This window comes from Festucalex cinctus, chromosome 3 (assembly GCF_051991245.1).
Source record: "Festucalex cinctus isolate MCC-2025b chromosome 3, RoL_Fcin_1.0, whole genome shotgun sequence".
NCBI classification, from domain to species: Eukaryota; Metazoa; Chordata; class Actinopteri; order Syngnathiformes; family Syngnathidae; genus Festucalex; species Festucalex cinctus.
The window spans coordinates 16871629-16892361 of record NC_135413.1 but is presented as its reverse complement, the minus strand read 5'-3'; the positions used below and the strand labels follow the sequence as shown (position 1 = coordinate 16892361).

Genomic DNA, 20733 nt, shown 5'->3' with positions numbered 1-20733 from the left:
AGACAGAAATCAACCGAGCACGAGATGGCTAATTAAAAATATCAGACACCAAGTGAAGATGGCCCCTAGGGCCAGTGAGTAGCATCGAGGATGACATTAGCGCAATCTATTTGGACATTTAGTAATTGCTGCTAATGCCGTTAAATTATTTCTGGCCATCTATCCATCTTCCGCATATCCTCACTATGGATGCAAGTGTGCTTTAATCTGTTCAACCTTAGCATAGGTCTTAGATGTTCTGAGCTCAGGTGAGGAGGCGGCCCGCTCCTCCACAACAACAGTCTAGACCGATCGACTTACTCTTCTGTCTAGAACAGCACCAATGACTCATGCTATTGATTGAAAAATAACCCAATTGCGGTCAATTGACAAGTGAGTTTGGCAAAAGGTCGCGTGTGCGACAGAGGTAATTTGAGGTCTGCGCAGGATGAATTATTGAAGACATTGCACTGTTGCGCACTGTCAGACTTGCAAGAATAGGACATGATCACACTGAAATTATTCATCATCTTCAGACCCGTGTGAGGTTTAAAAAAATAAATCAGTAAATGTTTTACTGTCTGCGGCTAAATGTTGCCGTGTTTACTCCCAGTGATGAAATATGGTTTGTGTGGGGTTTCATTAATACAAGTCAACTACATACAAGTTTACTAATTGCTATCGTCTGATGTTAATCTTAGGTGCTCAACAATCTCAAATATAAATGATGACAAATTTGAATTGTGTGTCAATGATGAGTAGAAAAATGTAAAGGCAAAACTATCTACAGTACTCCCGTGTTTGTGGTTGACCTTAAGAGAAGCAAACTGAATCATAAAGAAAAAAATAATACTCTGTTGGCATAAAATCCATTACCTGGGAATTTGCTAATGAAGGCCATCAGATGCGATTGAATGCTCTGGAAAATTTCATGGCACTGGTCCGTTTAGACACATTACGACTTTGAAAAGGAGCTGTGGAGGTTGTGCACCTGCTGACACGGAAAAGCTTCTCAACTGTATACTGTACTGTACACCGTGCTGGATCATAGTTTGAATCTTTTAAGTGCTCAAGTAAAACTAACTGCTAATCTTAAGGTGGAAAGTGAATACTACTAACAACATTTAAATGGATACTCGACTCATTGAGCCATTTTATGCAGTAAAAACTTCATATTTTGTCCACAATTAATTTGATAACTTCATTATTTTTCATGCACAATTAACACCTTTCAAAACATTTTTTTTCCCACTTGCTATTGACTGAAGATCACCTGTGCTGAAGAAATAGGTAACGGACCAATCACCATTTTTTTCTGGGGGCCTATCCACAGCACCCAAAACGCTACCTCCTTATCGACAGAAAAGTTTTGATGCTGATTCTGATATTTGGCAGAGTACAATTCTGATAACCAATTAATGACATGATTAATTCATAAATAAACTTTTTTTTTTTTTGCTGCCTTAAAGCATTTGACTTTTATTTGTCCTTTAGTAGTATTTACAAAATAGGTTAGGTGTGTATTTGTGATGTTTAGTCTACTTATTTATCTATTTATTTATCTCTTTATTCACTACTTCTTATTTGTTCACCGATGTAAAATGTATTTACTTGTAAAAAAAAAAAAAAAAAAACTGTATTCGCACTTCAAAATGTTTGCTTGTTCTTGTTTACTGCAAAACTGATGTTTATGTACAGCACTTTGTATACAGCAACGCCTGTTCTTAAAGCGCTTTATAAATAAAGTTGAGTTGAGTTGAATACAAAGATAAATAAGTAAATAAATAAATAAAATTTGCCAATTTGTTTTCAAATTTCGAAAGAGCTAACATCGACCGACTCAATAGACATGGCCCCAATCATACAATTTTAGATGGTAATTTCAACAGAAGTCCAATGCATTGTTTTTATTCCAGAAGTCCAATGCATTGTTTGATACATAGACCTGTTTCGTTTTTTGGCCACGATGGAGAGGAGTAGTCGAATGTGACAGGATGATCATTGGCTCCTAAAAGTTAGCTTACTCCTCAACAGTCCCCCCCCCCCCCCCCCCCACCCCAGTTCCGAAATGATGGCTACGCCTCTGACTACTACTACTACTGAGCATCTCCAAAATGAATACCCCCCCCCCCCCCCCCCCCTCGTCACCCTCCCCCCTCCCCTCCCTACCTCACACACGCACATACATACGGACGCTTGGACGCTGCAGCGTTTTTTAAGAGAGTGTCGGCGAGACAGGAGAGGAGGGAGGAGGCAGGAGGAAGCTGATCATGTCCGGAGCGTGTTAGGAGGAGGAGGAGAGAGGACGCGCGCACGTTAACACAATCGAGAAAAAAAAAAAAAAAAAAAGAGAGAGGAAAGAAGAAGCGATCGGATGGAAGGGCGGTGCGTTTCGGTGCGAGTGTCATTGCAGACATGGGTCGCCGCGGCACGACACCTTGCCTTGAGCTCCTTGGGGGGTGTTTTCGCTGTCAGTCCTTCGGCTCTGCAAATGGCGATGTGCTGCTGATGCTACCGCTGCCGAGCCCGGGAGACGCAGCCGAGGCGGCGGATGCCAGGGAATAATCAGAAGACTCATATATGATCACCTGCGCTTTTCTTTGCCTGGGATTTTCCGTAGCGGTGGACGGTACCATGGTGAATTACCAGAAATATATTACTGTGATGCAGCTGGCTCTGGGGGTGACCGCCTCCAACAAAGAACATTGTCTTCCACCCAGGAAGCGAATGTGGTGAGTATGAAATCAGGGAGGATGAGGATGAAGTGTGGAAGGGGAGAGATACAAATCAAAGCTGTTTTGAAACAAGGAGTCCTAATTGACACAATAGTGATTTTTGTCACTGCAGCCAATCTGCAACCATCTCACTACAATGCATGCTGGGAGTTTTTCTATGTGTGTGTGCTTCCTCTTAAAGTTGAATGGCTAGTGCAGTGTTGCCCAACCTTTAGTGAGACAAAGCAAATGAAAAAACAATCTCACAGTACACCAGTAAACAAAAATGTCACAAAAGTGGACGCACAGGTGAATTATGTTCTATCTGCCATCGAGTGGAAAAACATTTCATTCTTCTACCTGTCACTACACCACTTGCTTAGATTGATGAACATCAGGGTTAAATGACTAACCTTTTTATTTTATAGTCGCCTATAACATGATGAAAGTTTGGTACCACTTTTTCAGACCGATACCAACACTAGTCACTGATACAAGTACCGATACCACTACTACATTTGATACATAATAATGTATCAATGTGCACAATGATAATAATAATTTCTAGTTCCTGATCGTAAAATGGTCACAAGAGGGCTCGGCCATCGTTGCGAGTACAGATGCCTTAAAACGAGGCTGTTATCAGCACCGATACCTGGTATCGGTACTCGGCTATCCCCATTGAAACTCAAGTCAAAGTTGATTAATTGATGAGGAATCATTTATATATTTTATTAGCACGTAACAACAGGTGTTGTTCCGATACCGATACTGGTATCGGCAGAGGTGCCGATACTGCATTAAAACAGTGGTATCTTTTTTAAGAAAAAAAAAAAACAGTTGTATCGGTATCGGTGACTACTCACAAGTAACATGCCGATACCATTAATTCCAACGCTAATATAGGATTTTAGATGCAGCATCTTGTGTCTTGCTCGTGCACGACATTCACTGATATGTGACGTGCACTGCATGCCCATCTAAGATATCCTATTGGCCCTTGAATGCTCTGAACCAATGGCAGGACAGCTTTTTCATGTTGAGGAAAAAAAAACTTAAGTATCGGTATGGTATCGGTATAGGGCGATACTGCAAAGCTGGGTATCGGTATCGGTATCGGGAGCCAAAAAATGGTATCGGAACAACACTAGTAGCAACCATCTGCAACCTTTTTTTGCACCACGAGCCACTTTCACCTATAAAGACGTAATTCGATAGAAAAAATGATTACATATACAACTCACCATTATGTGAATGTGCAATAGTTGCTATTTTGTAGCACGTTTCCAGACAGGACATTCAATTTGGCATTTTTCTCAAAAATGAGAAAGTTTATTTTTCACTTGATGTTACAACTTAGTGGTCTTAGTTTTGGTAAAATATTTCCATACACTTGTGTCATAAAGCGACACAAGTGTTACGACGTGACTGTTTTGTATCCTTGCACACATTTTTCTTCATACTTTAGTGGACATTGGCGAATAGAGGTATGGCACTACTCTGCAGCTAGGGGGTGCTTTAGCTCTGTCAGTCATCTGTGTTGCCAGTTAACTCATTCACTGCCAGCCATTTTAGTCATCCCAAAAAAACGTTTGTTTTGACAATAATATGTTTTATGCAGCGCAACTAGTCCAAATGTGGTATTCTGGTTAATATTGCATTAGTGGAATATGAGTTAAGCAGCAAAATCCATCCGTTTTTATCCATCCAGGGGGCGGCCATTTTGCCACCTGTCGACTGAGGATGACGTAAATCAATGTTACTCAGGTCTCAGGTAACAACCAATCACAGCGCAGCTTCGGAAAACAGGTGAGCTCTGATTGGTCATTGCCTGACCCCTGAGCAACTGTGATGTCATCTTCAGTCGACAGCAAGTCGTAAAATGGCCGCCCCCTGAGATGGATAAAGTGTTTGTTTTGTTTTTTTTTTGTTTTTTTTTACTTTGGCTGGGCTCGAACCACTATAATACCGGTCCAACAAAAAGTGGTATCAAACATCACTAGTTTTGAGCATGTGTTTCATAAACACAAAATGAAGTGTTTGTATCCTTCAGTGGAAAAAGTTTGAACATCCATGAATGAATGAAATTGTATAATTTTCCCGTGGCTCACCGGTTGGGAATCACTAAGCTAGGGTGATGTCATCTTCCCGAGCTCCATGTGCGTCATTATGAATGCAAACTGTCCATCCTTTCCTTTCCTGTGCTATGTTCTCCTCATTACAATAAAAGAACGTAAAGCATGAAACATGGCACTCGGCTGTTTTTATTCCCACATGTACACCCTCCATTAAACACGTCCTCTGTGCTCTCAGCATGTTTGTGTCTTGTCTTGCCGCCACTTTGTGTCCTCATTACTCCAAACCGCAGTGGTCACCTCCTCTCGCTCGCTCCCTCCTGCTCCGGCCTTGTGTTTACTTCAAAAGCACACACACATTTCCACCTCACGGGAAGGAGTACCAAGGCCGGGACGCTTTGTTACTCGCAGTTTATCATCTAGTTGAAAATCAAAGATGCTTAATTAGGAGTTGGCTCCGTGGAAGGGAAATGGCAGGTGGTGCTTGCAAACATTTGGCTACAGCGGGTGTCAGAGGCAAACCGAACCACACAGAGTAAAAATGACCAGGGCTTGCTGTACAAAGTGCAAATCCACTCATCGGACATTTCATTTGCTACCTCACTCTAATGAATCTCTATATGTAGCATAAAAGTCATGTGCCAATTGTAAAGGCGATTGTTCTATTTGATTTTTGTTCATGCTGTATGAACAGACTGACCACTTTATTAGGTACACCTGCACAGTCTAGCTCAGTGATTCTTAACATGGGTTCAATCGTGTGATTTCTTTATTATTATAATCCCCTCACATTAGTAAAAAAAAAAAAAAAAAAAAGAAAGTGGTCAGACAAATATGTGCAATATGGATTCACATGTGTTATGGTGTTCCGCAGGATTCAATTATGGGCCTGTGCTGTTTTCTTTGTATCTGCTCACCCCTTCCATCATAAGAAAACTCTAGTGGTTCAAGTGGGCCATAGTTTTACATACAAAATTTAAGGTCCACCTTGTGTTTTTGTAACCAACCTAACATGACTCAGATTTTAATCAATGTCATGCTTAACCGTTCTAAAAGTGTTCCAAAGATCCCCTGTAGGTTCCTTGAAAAAGTGGAGCGCTCGTCTTACTAACAGAAATTTCCCAAAGTTCTCCTGCTTACATTCTTCAACAGGCTTTTGTAAATAGAGACCTTATTTTAAAGACCCTGAAAAGTGAACTCAAGTATTTGTTTCTAGGTATATTAATACAGGTTTGAAGATATTTGCTGAGCTTTGTTGTACTCAATTGTGGAGAGTTAGCAGGAAACTGTTTTTCATCATTTCTTTTTTCCTCACTTTTGGGTTTTGCTAAAATTGGGCCCAGTGTCAAACAGGGAGGTCCCATTTTTATAGTCTATAGTACGACCCGGCCAACGATTGAACCCACAACCTATCAGTCTCAGAGGAGACACTCTACCACTAGACCTAGCTGGTCACACCTAGTGGTCTATCTAGACACACATTTCCATTTTTTAAACACTATTTTTAATGTAATCACGAATTAAAAACATCTAGATTACAATAAATTGATACAATAAATATGTTTCCAATATCTAGACTTACTTTCTATTGTGACCAATTTCATCGGTTGTTTGGCTAACCAATAAAATTGGTATGCCCATAACCACTCGGAATAGTCAACGTCTGACCAATCTAATAGTTAATCAAGCCAATATAAGCTTAACCTACTAGATTGGTAGTATTTTTTAACCAATAAATTTTTAGAGTGTAGCCACCAGGACTTTATGCGATATATTATCACGGCCCAAATATGTACATTATATGTCGGCCGTCACCATTAAATTTTTGTTATTGATTATTTTTATCGATTTTTCCATCGGTTACTTGAATAATCAGATAAAATTGCATTAAAGCGTATTCTTTTTTTGCTGATTACTTTTTATTAACCAATTATTGTAGTTTATTCTTGCAGACCTACAGAAACGAGTGACTGATTTCTGTTGAGAGGCTGAAAAAGTTAAATAGCTCTAAACATTTATTAAAATCAATTTATTTGATAATCGGTTCGTTGTTGATTAATCGCCTAATTTTGACACTTATGGGCAGGGTTGTAAACGCGCAGCACAACGTTGACAAACCCATTCATTGTGTATGTGCTACAGGGGCTTGATCATGGAACGCTGCATTGCATCGCGGTGTAACACATCCTCTAACTGAAAAAAAGTTTAATGCGAGAGCAGCGTTCTGGTGATGTGAAAAGGTAAATCTAATAAAACAGAAGCTGGCTGAATGATTTTAGAGTGCTAACAGTAATAGACCAACCAGCAAGATAAACCTCTCTGTAACTTTCTAGTAGGCTGCTATGCAAGCACTTCCAAATATGGGCAAGCTTGCACTGACCAAGAAAACCAAGTGCAGTGTGAAAAGGCATTTAACAAATGCGAAGAAAGGAGGGCCATCAAAACAGTTCTCTCAACGGGATATGGAATGCACCACAGTAAACGAACTCAGTCCAGTCCAGCACACACCTCCACCATAGCCGATAGCCATCCTCATTTGGATAAATACCAAATTGTGCACCTTCCTTGATGTCCACCCCCCTATATGCCTCATTTTGACATCAATAGTCATGCATTATTCACTAAGAAATTAAGGACACTGTCAAAAAAAGGCCGACACTGCAATGTTGAAGGAAATCCTGAATCCACACCTTAATTTGATGACATCTTCTTTGCCGCATGGCTCAAACCTCCACAGTTTCAAGGAAAGGTGCTTTTGCGTACTTTCAAACTTTATGCACATGAAAACATAACTGGTAGAGCCCGCTGATGTGTCTATTAATGTTGATATTTACAATTACCGTAACAAACACATACTGCCACTTTGGCTTAAATTCAGATAGCTTAACACCTTATGGAAAATACCATACACAGGCTAACAATTAGCATCTCTGTCACAGTGCTAGAATGCTTTAAAGTGGTCAAACCAAGCATTTTCTTGACAATAATATGTCCTACGCGCCTTTACTAGTCTAAACAGGGTATATTCTGATTAGTATTGCGATTGTGGAATTTGAGTTAAGCAGACAATCCATCCCATTTTATTCATCTCAAGGGGCGGCCATTTTGCCACTTGCTGTCAACTGAAAATGACATCATAGTTGCTCAGGGCTTGTATTTAATCCATGGAAAAACTTCAATTGGTGTTTTTCATATGGAAGCACTGTATAAATAAATTCTGATTCATTCATTGATGGTATAACACTACTGTGGACAGTTTAAATCTGCTTCTTCTTTTTTTGCGCCGTTGTGGGTGTGAACACAGACACAGTTTGAAAAGAGTTAATATTGGGTGATTAAATCAACTGTTTGATTAATCGCTCGGGCCCTAGAAGAGACCCAATAATAATCAATCACATCAACATATATATTTTTTACATAATCGTAGGGCTATCTATCCATCCATTTTCTTGACCGCTTATTCCTCACAAGGGTCGCGGGGGGTGCTGCAGCCTATCTCAGCTGGTTTTGGTCAGTAGGCGGGGTACACCCTGAACTGGTTGCCAGCCAATCGCAGGGCACACAGAGACGAACAACCATCCACACTCACAAAGACACCTAGGGACAATTCGGAGTGCCCAATTAACCTGCCATGCATGTCTTTGGAATGTGGGAGGAGACCGGAGTACCCGGAGAAGACCCACGCAGGCACGGGGAGAACATGCAAACTACACCCAGGAAATCCAGAGCCTGGACTCAAACCCGAGTCCTCAGAACTGGGAGGCGGATGTGCTAACCAGTCAGTCCTCACCGTGCCGATCGTAGGGCTAGTAATTGCTCATTATACAAAATAAGTTGTGCATTGCCTTACAGGAGGCTGACATGTTTTTCCGCCGTCTTCTGCTATGTATATCTGAAGGAGAACTTCGCGACGTAGTAATTGGTGGCAGGCTTGCAAAGTTTGGTCTTTCTGAGACACCGTAGTGCACGTATGTCAAAATGCACGCGCTTCGAAATGAGGTTGTTGCATTCCATTAGGTCACCACTAGATGGCACTAAATTATACACACTGCCTCTTTAAAACAAAGTTAAATGTGCTCTCCTTTTCATGTTTAACTCATATTCAGTAAGACATCCTATTAAACAGCTTCACATCCCCAAAAAGAAGCAAAGCACTTTAATGTGATAAGATCACCATTTTACAATAACCTGATGCATATATTTGTGTACTAAACGTCTCCCACAAACAAGAAAAGTTGCTATCGCAGGAGTCAAGGGTGCTATCACTGGCAGCTTTTCATCTTATTGCCTAATCATATTCATTGTCTTATCTCAACTGCTGCCCGGGGACAAGATGAGGGTTTTCTCACAGACCTTTCATGTCTCCCTTGTTATTGTTTGTGATGATTCACACATCGTCCTATCAAGCATCTGATTTTATTTTAGGGAACCCGGGCACAAAGGCTGAATTATTCATGCAAGCGCCACAGCGAGCTCTGATCTCGTTAGATTGAAGACTTGTAACAGCGAAAGCGACAGAGGGAGGACGCGCCAAACCGCTATCAGGTGTCATGAAAGTAAAGGTGGTTTTGTCGCGCTCAAAGAATAATGAGCTAATTTAGTGCAATGCTGATATTTTTGACAAACGGGGATTCCTCATTGCAACTAATTGTGGTGAATCTCCCTGATCCTTTTTGACATAGCTCTGCATGAGCAAGATGTGTGGTTTCTCACCATTTCCAACACATCTGTGTTTTGCATCACACTGTGTTACGTAGGGGTGGGCTCAAAAAATCAATACGACAATATATCGTTGCGGGCCTCATTACAATACACGTATCGATACACAGGCCTCAGAATCGATATTGCTCGTTAACTTTAAATAGGCAGTTAACGTTTGCCTTTGCAGCTTGCATCGTACCTAAAAAATAAAAACCAGCAGCGTCTTTGAAGTTAATTGCCTTCAATTAATGCAAAAATAGCTCACCAGTGATTGGACACTGTGTCTGTGTCTTAAATGAAAGCAGAGGAAGAATATCAACATTTATTTACTTATAAACTTAACATGGCACATTTCTTAATGGACCAATTTTCATATATTTTGTTTAAAAACTAAATAGAATGTGTTAAATAAAAAAAAAATGCTGTTTTTATTTCCCCAAATATTTTAAATAAGCACATTTTAGAGCTGTAATTTTAATACTTTGATATTTTTGCTCATATTGGCTCATGCCTATTAATAAATGTTGCCGGTGTGTCTGTGAAAACTGCTCCTTGCTCTGCAGTGCGTGCGCATTTAGATCAGGCATGCCGCTAGGTGGTAAACCAGAAGACCTACTAACAAAAATACTTTTGTCGGTCAGCATAACAAACATATCCTTCAGGTATACATATGACTGTTATTATAAAATGCAAGAAAATTAATGTAATATATCAGGATACGTATCGCCTCGAAGATCAAGTATTGTGATACATATGTTTCGCGATACGTATCGTATCGTGACCCCTGTATCGTGATACGTATCGTGAGGTTTGCGGCAATACCCAGCCCTAGTGTCACGTCATCGGTTTTCAGGGGACCTTTCCAAACAATCTGCATGCCAGGTTCCCTTGCACTTAACTACCGCTAATAATAGATTTGGGATGGGGATGTTGTCTCTTTCAAGAGATCTCTACTTAGCATTTGTAATGATTTCAGTTAATTTCCCTAATTGTTTTCTATTCCGAAAGCGCGCTCGAGTGTGTCGCCGCTCGGAGCTTGGAAAGCTTCAGCAATTGTGCATCTGCGCTGCAAATTGTTAATTGTTTAAGAGATTTAGTGAGAGAACTCAATCACGGGAGCAAATAAGATCTGCATTATTTTAAAAAAAGAAAAAGAAAAAAAAAGCATATTACACTAATAATTAGGGATGTTCAGAACCACTTATTTTCAGACCGTAACTCGTACAAGCACTCTTGAGTAATATACTAGATAGATAGATAGATAGATAGATAGATAGATAGATAGATAGATAGATAGATAGATAGATAGATAGATAGATAGATAGATAGATAGATAGATAGATAGCATTTTTCTTAAAATTGCATTAAATTCATGGCAATTTTCTATTGTTCCAATTTAAAATTTCTACTTCCTGATCATAAAAGGGCCACAACAGTCGCGAGTACCGATCTCGAAATAAGGCCTAGTATCAGCCCAATACTGATACCTGGTATCTGTACTCGCCCATTCCAATTATCCATCCATCCATTGTCTTGACCGCTTATTCCTCACAAGGGTCGCGTGATCTATTATTAGGGCCCGAGCAGCGACCGCTGCGAGGTCCCTATTGTTTTTGTAAAAATTATTATTATTATTATTATTATTATTATTATTATTAGGGCCCGAGCAGCGACCGCTGCGAGGTCCCTCTTGTTTTTGTAAGAATTAGGGCCCGAGCAGCTACCGCTGCGAGGTCCCTATTGTTTTTCGATCGGATTATTATTATTATTATTATTATTCTTCTTCTTCTTCTTCTTCTTCTTCTTCTCCGTAAACGATCGCGATTTTGGGTACCTAAACATTCACGAAAACTCACCGAACTTTGCACACTCCTCAGGCCCGGCGAAAAATTTGATATTATGAAGTCGTCATAACAACGCGACTCTATAGCGCCCCCTAGCGTAGAAAAATAAAAACCAAGCCTGGCACGTTTGAGCTAGAGCAACGAAAATTTGCAGGCACGTGTCACACCCCGAGACGCACAAAAAAGTCTATTGGGACCATGTAGCTAAAATGTACAGGAAATGAGCTATGAATTTTTTTATGTCCAATTTTGGCCTATTTTGGCACATTCACTGTGGTCATGCTTTTTCCCCCTTTGCAAACTTTTTTCATCCAATTCACATCAAACTTGGCATTTCTCATCTCAAGACCTGAGAGAACAACTGGGCAAAAAGTCTTGCCTTTTCGAAATACTATATGATGGGGGCGGGGCATCAAATATTGTCTTTAAAATTTCATTTGTCCAGAAAGAGCAAATGCTTAATAACTCCCATGTTCAAGCTCCAAAAAATCTCAAACTTCTCAGGCAACGTAATAGTCACGGCCTGAAAACATCTATATGATAAAATTCAGTTATACATATAGCGCCACCTAGTGGTGACAATAAATGTCATACTTTACGTTTTTAGCTACTGCGCTGAGCTCGTTGAAGGGATCCAGTTGAAAGTTGGTCAGAAAAGCCTTAAGATGTTGATCATGCGCCACACCGAATATTGTAACTTTTCGCCAAAGGGCGTGGCCGCTACGGTGCCGCAAAGTCTGAAGATTTTTCGTGACAATAAAAGCTGCATGAACTTGACCGAGATGATCCTATCTTCTCAAAATTTCACACATTTGATGAGAGTCCAGCCCTAAAGACATCTACGAACTTATATTTCATCTTACTGATAGCGCCACCTAGTGGCAATTTTTTTTCTTACGAATTTTCTTGTACATTTTTTCTCCAAACACGTTACCTGGACCAACCTCATATTTGCTCAGATGAGGGTTTCGGCCTTCATGATGTCACAACACGAAGTTTGTGAGTTTTCGCGAATCGCTGTGGGCGTGGCTAAGCACTGTTCGCCAAGAAAACAACGCCAGTTTTGAGGGTCTAAACATGCGCAGAAACCCATGAAACTTGGCACACACATCTGGCCTGGTAAAATGAACAATATTTTATTGTTGATTGTGCTATTTTTACAAAAATGACTCAATAGCGCCCCCTAGAAAATTTTAACGAAGCAGCCCCGATTGTACGTTTAAGCAAGATCTACGAAAATTTTTACGTGTATGAGGGAGCCAAAGACCTACAAAAAAGTCTCTTGGACCCATATGCTAAAATGAACAGGAAGTGAGCTACGAATTTTTGAATGTCCCATTTTTGACGATTTTTGCACATTTTCAGGGGGCATACTTTTGCCCACTTCTCCTACACGTTTTATCCGACTGACTTATGACTTAACCTGGACCATGCCAAGACCTGAGCCAACAACAGACGGAAAAATCTTGACTTTTGGAAATACTATATGATGAGGGCGGGGCATCAAAATTTGTGTTTCGCACTGAAAAAGGATATGCTTAATAACTCCCCGATACATGCTCCAAAAAATCCCAAACTTGACATGTATGTTTATCGTCAAGGCCTGAAGCTATCTCTATGACAACATTCAGTTATATATGCAGCGCCACCTAGCCCTTGAGGCATGAAAAAAAAATACCCCACTTACGGTATTTTGTACAAAAAAATGTAAACTCATTCTCAGTGTGATAACTAAGTCATTTAGGAATATTCTTTTACTTTCCACCACTCAAAATATTCACTGGCATCAGACCTAACCAAACATACATATTTTTGTTATTTAGTTTTATGTATTTTTGATAGCCTCTATGGACATTAAAAGCAGTATCGTGAATGAAGGCTATGCTTAATAACTCCCAGGTACATGCTCCAAAAAATCCCATACTTGAAATGTATGCATATAATCAAGGCCTGAAGCTATCTCTATGACAAAATTCAGTTATAAATACAGCGCCACCTAGTCCTTGAGGCATAAAAAAAAAAATGCCTCACTTACGGTATTTTTGCAAAAATTGTAAACTCATTGTAAGTGTGATAACTAAGTCATTTATGAATATTCTTTTACTTTCCACCACTCAATATGTTCACTGGCATCAGACCGATCCAAACATACGTATTTTTTATTTAGTTTTATTTATTTTTTGATCGCCTCTATGGACAATAAAAGCAACATTGTGCAATGAGTACGAGCGATGATGCGTGTATATATACTTTTACGAAAAATACCAATCAGGGCAACTCATTGCCTAAAAATAAAAAAAAAGACGCTGATTTTTGCAGATCTTAACAATCACCACAACCCATTGAGCTTGACACACTCATCACACCTGGCAAAAAAAAAAAAAAAATCCACGTTTATCATGCCATTTTCAAAGAAATTCTGCTTCCAATGTGCCAGTACCCCAACGTGCAAGTACCCCAAAGTGGCCCGGGCTGCGAGGGCCCTTTATAGCTGCTCGCAGCTCTAGTTAGGGCCCGAGCAGCGACCGCTGCGAGGTCCCTCTTGTTTTTGTAAGAATTATTATTATTCTTCTTCTTCTTCTTCTCCGTAAACGATCGCATTTTTGAGGGCCTAAACATTTACGAAAACTCACCAAACTTTGCAGTCTCTTCGGGCCCGGCGAAAAATTTGATATTATGTAGTTGTCATAACAACGCGACTCTATAGCGCCACCTAGCGTAGAAAAATAAAAACCAATCCCGGCCCGTTTGAGCTAGAGCTACGAAAATTGGCAGGCACGTGTAGCACTACGAGACGCACAAAAAAGTCAGTGGAAGCCATTTCCTAAAATGTACAGGAAGTGAGCTATGAATTTTTTAATGTCCAATTTTGGCCTATTTTGGCACATTCACTGTGGTCATGCTTTTTCCCCCTATGCAAACATTTTTCATCCCATTGACTTTAAACTTGGCATTTATCATCTCAAGACTTAAGAGAAAAACTAGGCAAAAAATCTTGCGTTTTCGAAATACTATATGACGGGGGCGGGGCATCAAATATTGCCTTTAAAATTTCATTTGTCCAGAAAGAGCAAATGCTGAATAACTCCCATGTACAAGCTCCAAAAAATCTCAAACTTCTCAGGCAACGTAATAGTCACGGCCTGAAAACACCTATATGAAAAAATTCAGTTATACATATAGCGCCACCTAGTGGTTACAATAAATGTCATACTTTACGTTTTTAGCTACTGTGCTGAGCTCGTTGAAGGGATCCAGTTGAAAATTGGTCAGAAAAGCCTTAAGATGTTGATGATGCCCCACACCGAATATTGTAACTTTTCGCCAAAGGGCGTGGCCGCTACGGTGACGCAAAGTCTGAAGATTTTTCGTGACAATAAAAGCTGCATGAACTTGACCGAGATGATCCTATCTTCTCAAAATTTCACACATTTGATGAGAGTCCAGCCCTAAATACATCTACGAACTTATATTTCATCTAACTGATAGCGCCACCTAGTGGCAATTTTTTTTCTTACGAATTTTCTTGTACATTTTTCTCCAAACACGTTAACTGGACCAACCTCATATTTGCTCAGATGGGGGTTTCGGCCTTCATGATGTCACAACACGAAGTTTGTGAGTTTTCGCGAATCGCTGTGGGCGTGGCTAAGCACTGTTCGCCAAGAAAACAACGCTAGTTTTGATAGTCTAAACATGCGCAGAAACTCATGAAACTTGGCACACACATCTGGCCTGGCAAAATGAGCAATATTTTATCATGTATTGTCCTATTTTTACAAAAATGACTCAATAGCGCCCCCTAGAAATCTTTAACGAAGCAGCCCCGATTGTACGTTTAAGCAAGATCTACGAAAATTTTTAGGTGTATGAGGGAGTCCAAGACCTACAAAAAAGTCTCTTGGACCCATGTGCTAAAATGAACAGGAAGTGAGCTATGAATTTTTGAATGTCCCATTTTTGACGATTTTTGCACATTTTCAGGGGGCATACTTTTGCCCACTTCTCCTACACATTTCATCCGACTGACTTTAGACTTGACCTGGACCATGTCAAGACCTGAGCCAACTACAGGCAGAAAAATCTTGACTTTTGGAAATACTATATGATGAGGGCGGGGCATCAAATTTTGTGTTTCGCACTGAAAAAGGATATGCTTAATAACTCCCCGGTACATGCTCCAAAAAATCCCAAACTTGACATGTATGTTTATAGTCAAAGCCTGAAGGTATCTCTATGACAAAATTCAGTTATATATGCAGCGCCACCTAGCCCTTCAGGCGTGAAAAAAAAATACCCCACATACGGTATTTTGTACAAAAAATGTCAACTCATTCTAAGTGTGATAACTCCCATGTTCAAGCTCCAAAAAATCTCAAACTTCTCAGGCAACGTAATAGTCACGGCCTGAAAGCATCTATATGATAAAATTCAGTTATACATATAGCGCCACCTAGTGGTAACAATAAATGTCATACTTTACGTTTTTAGCTACTGTGCCGAGCTCGTTGAAGGGATCCAGTTGAAAATTGGTCAGAAAAGCCTTAAGATGTTGATGATGCCCCACACCGAATATTGTAACTTTTCGCCAAAGGGCGTGGCCGCTACGGTGACGCAAAGTCTGAAGATTTTTCGTGACAATAAAAGCTGCATGAACTTGACCGAGATGATCCTATCTTCTCAAAATTTCACACATTTGATGAGAGTCCAGCCCTAAATACATCTACGAACTTATATTTCATCTAACTGATAGCGCCACCTAGTGGCAATTTTTTTTCTTACGAATTTTCTTGTACATTTTTCTCCAAACACGTTAACTGGACCAACCTCATATTTGCTCAGATGGGGGTTTCGGCCTTCATGATGTCACAACACGAAGTTTGTGAGTTTTCGCGAATCGCTGTGGGCGTGGCTAAGCACTGTTCGCCAAGAAAACAACGCTAGTTTTGATGGTCTAAACATGCGCAGAAACTCATGAAACTTGGCACACACATCTGGCCTGGCAAAATGAGCAATATTTTATCATGTATTGTCCTATTTTTACAAAAATGACTCAATAGCGCCCCCTAGAAATCTTTAACGAAGCAGCCCCGATTGTACGTTTAAGCAAGATCTACGAAAATTTTTAGGTGTATGAGGGAGTCCAAGACCTACAAAAAAGTCTCTTGGACCCATGTACTAAAATGAACAGGAAGTGAGCTATGAATTTTTGAATGTCCCATTTTTGACGATTTTTGCACATTTTCAGGGGGCATACTTTTGCCCACTTCTCCTACACATTTCATCCGACTGACTTTAGACTTGACCTGGACCATGTCAAGACCTGAGCCAACTACAGGCAGAAAAATCTTGACTTTTGGAAATACTATATGATGAGGGCGGGGCATCAAATTTTGTGTTTCGCACTGAAAAAGGATATGCTTAATAACTCCCCGGTACATGCTCCAAAAAATCCCAAACTTGACATGTATGTTTATAGTCAAAGCCTGAAGGTATCTCTATGACAAAATTCAGTTATATATGCAGCGCCACCTAGCCCTTCAGGCGTGAAAAAAAAATACCCCACATACGGTATTTTGTACAAAAAATGTCAACTCATTCTAAGTGTGATAACTCCCATGTTCAAGCTCCAAAAAATCTCAAACTTCTCAGGCAACGTAATAGTCACGGCCTGAAAGCATCTATATGATAAAATTCAGTTATACATATAGCGCCACCTAGTGGTAACAATAAATGTCATACTTTACGTTTTTAGCTACTGTGCCGAGCTCGTTGAAGGGATCCAGTTGAAAATTGGTCAGAAAAGCCTTAAGATGTTGATCATGCCCCACACCGAATATTGTAACTTTTCGCCAAAGGGCGTGGCCGCTACGGTGACGCAAAGTCCGAAAATTTTTCGTGACAATAAAAGCTGCATGAACTTGACCGAGATGATCCTATCTTCTCAAAATTTCACACATTTGATGAGAGTCCAGCCCTTAAGACATCTACGAACTTATATTTCATCTTACTGATAGCGCCACCTAGTGGCAATTTTTTTTCTTACGAATTTTCTTGTACATTTTTCTCCAAACACGTTAACTGGACCAACCTCATATTTGCTCAGATGAGGGTTTCGGCCTTCATGATGTCACAACACGAAGTTTGTGAGTTTTCGCGAATCGCTGTGGGCGTGGCTAAGCACTGTTCGCCAAGAAAACAACGCCAGTTTTGAGGGTCTAAACATGCGCAGAAACTCATGAAACTTGGCACACACATCTGGCCTGGTAAAATGAACAATATTTTATTGTTGATTGTACTATTTTTACAAAAATGACTCAATAGCGCCCCCTAGAAATTTTTAACGAAGCAGCCCCGATTCTACGTTTAAGCAAGATCTACGAAAATTTTTACGTGTATGAGGGAGCCAAAGACCTACAAAAAAGTCTCTTGGACCCATATGCTAAAATGAACAGGAAGTGAGGTACGAATTTTTGAATGTCCCATTTTTGACGATTTTTGCACATTTTCAGGGGGCATACTTTTGCCCACTTCTCCTACATGTTTTATCCGACTGACTTATGACTTGACCTGGACCATGTCAAGACCTGAGCCAACAACAGACGGAAAAATCTTGACTTTTGGAAATACTATATGATGAGCGCGGGGCATCAAAATTTGTGTTTCGCACTGAAAAAGGATATGCTTAATAACTCCCCGATACATGCTCCAAAAAATCCCAAACTTGACATGTATGTTTATCGTCAAGGCCTGAAGGTATCTCTATGACAACATTCAGTTATATATGCAGCGCCACCTCGCCCTTGAGGCAAAACAAAAAAATACCCCACATACGGTATTTTGTACAAAAAATGTAAACTCATTCTAAGTGTGATAACTAAGTCATTTATGAATATTCTTTTACTTTCCACCACTCAAAATGTTCACTGGCATTAGACTTATCCAAACATGTACTTTTTTATTTATTTTTGATAGCCTCTAATGGACATTAAAAGCAATATCGTGAATGAAGGATATGCTTAATAACTCCACGGTACATGCTCCAAAAAAATCCCACACTTGACATGTATGTTTAGAGTCAAGGCTTGAAGGTATCCCTATGACAACATTCCATTATATATACAGCGCCACCTAGCCCTAGAGGCATAAAAAAAAATACACCAACTTAACGGTATTTTTACAAAAAAAAAAAAAATCCACATGTCAAGGTTTATCATGCCATTTTCAAAGAAATTCTGCTTCCAATGTGCCGTACCTAAACTTGCCAGTACCCCAACGTGCCAGTACCCCAACGTGCAAGTACCCCAACGTGCAAGTACCCCAACGTGGCCCGGGCTGCGAGGGCCCTTTATAGCTGCTCGCAGCTCTAGTTCTTCTTCTTCTTCTTTATTCTCCGCAAACAATCGCGATTTTGGGTACCTAAATATTCACGAAAACTCACCGAACTTTGCACACTCCTCAGGTCTGGCGAAAAATTTGATATTATGAAGTCGTTATAACAACGCGACTCTATAGCGCCCCCTAGCATAGAAAAATAAAAACCAAGCCCGGCACGTTTGAGCTAGAGCAACGAAAATTGGTAGGCACGTGTAGCACCCCGAGACGCACAAAAAAGTCTATTGGGACCATGTAGCTAAAATGTACAGGAAGTGAGCTATGAATTTTTTAATGTCCAATTTTGGCCTATTTTGGCACATTCACTGTGGTCATGCTTTTTCCCCCTATGCAAACATTTTTCATCCCATTGACTTCAAACTTGGCATTTATCATCTCAAGACCTAAGAGAACAGCTGGGCAAAAGGTCTTGCCTTTTTGAAATACTATATGACGGGGGCGGGGCATCAAATATTGCCTTTAAAATTTCATTTGTCCAGAAAGAGCAAATGCTGAATAACTCCCATGTACAAGCTCCAAAAAATCTCAAACTTCTCAGGCAACGTAATAGTCACGGCCTGAAAACATCTATATGACAAAATTCAGTTCTACATATAGCGCCACCTAGTGGTTACAATAAATGTCATACTTTACGTTTTTAGCTACTGTGCTGAGCTCGTTGAAGGGATCCAGTTGAAAATTGGTCAGAAAAGCCTTAAGATGTTGATGATGCCCCACACCGAATATTGTAACTTTTCGCCAAAGGGCGTGGCCGCTACGGTGACGCAAAGTCTGAAGATTTTTCGTGACAATAAAAGCTGCATTAACTTGACCGAGATGATCCTATCTTCTCAAAATTTCACACATTTGATGAGAGTCCAGCTCTAAAGACATCTACTAACTTACATTTCATCTAACTGATAGCGCCACCTAGTGGCAATTTTTTTTCTTACGAATTTTCTTCTACGTTTTTCTCCAAACACGTTAACTGGACCTACCTCAAATTTGCTCAGATGAGGGTTTCGGCCTTCATGATGTCACAACACGAAGTTTGTGAGTTTTCGCGAATTGCTGTGGGCGTGGCTAAGCGCTGTTCGCCAAGAAAACAACGCCAGTTTTGAGGGTCTAAACATGCACAGAAACTCCTGAAACTTGGCACACACATCTGGCCTGGTAAAATGAGCAATATTTTATTGTTGATTGTGCTATTTTTAAAAAAATGACTCAATAGCGCCCCCTCGAAATTTTTAACGAAGCAGCCCCGGTTGTACGTTTAAGCAAGAACGACGAATATTTTTAGGTGTATGAGGGAGCCCAAGACCTACAAAAAAGTCTCTTGTACCCATATGCTAAAATGAACAGGAAGTGAGCTACGAATTTTTGAATGTCCCATTTTTGACGATTTTTGCACATTCACAGGGGGCAGACTTTTGCCCACTTCTCCTATACGTTTCATCCGACTGAGTTAAGACTTGGCCTGGACCATGTCAAGACCTGAGCCAACGACAGGGGGAAAAATCTTGACTTTTCGAAATACTATATGATGAAGGCGGGGCATCAAAATGTGTGTTTCGCAATGAAAAATGATATGCTTGATAACTCCCCGGTCCATGCTCCAAAAAATCCCAAACTTGACATGTATGTTTATCGTCAAGGCCTGAAGTTATCTCTATGACAACATTCAGTTATATATGCAGCGCCACCTAGCCCTTGAGGCATGAAAAAAAAATACCACACATACGGTATTTTGTACAAAAAATGTAAACTCATTCTAAGTGTGATAACTAAGTCATTTATGAATATTCTTTTAGTTTCCACCACTCAAAATGTTCACTGGCATCAGACTTATCCAAACATATATATATTTTTATTTATTTTTGATAGCCTCTATGGACATTAAAAGCAATATCGTGAATGAAGGATATGCTTAATAACTCCACGGTACATGCTCCAAAAAAAATCCCACACTTGACATGTATGCTTATAATCAAGGCCTGAAGGTATCTCTATGACAACATTCAGTTATAAATACAGCGCCACCTAGCC

At 40.1% G+C, this 20733-nt stretch overlaps 1 protein-coding gene across 11 annotated transcripts in view; it reads left to right on the top strand.

Annotated features, from left to right (window-relative positions):
- Window positions 1–20733, top strand: part of tjp1b (tight junction protein 1b) — a 112893-nt gene that overhangs the window by 8994 nt on the left and 83166 nt on the right. Inside the window, exon 1 of one of the 11 annotated variants that reach the window (XM_077516184.1) lies at window positions 2233–2711. The exons of the other annotated variants lie outside the window; for them this stretch is intronic. Within the exon in view, the coding sequence (XP_077372310.1) occupies window positions 2560–2711 (152 nt within the window). The 5' untranslated portion in view covers window positions 2233–2559. Of the gene's footprint in view, window positions 1–2232; window positions 2712–20733 lie in introns of those variants that run through there. 11 annotated transcript variants of the gene reach the window in all.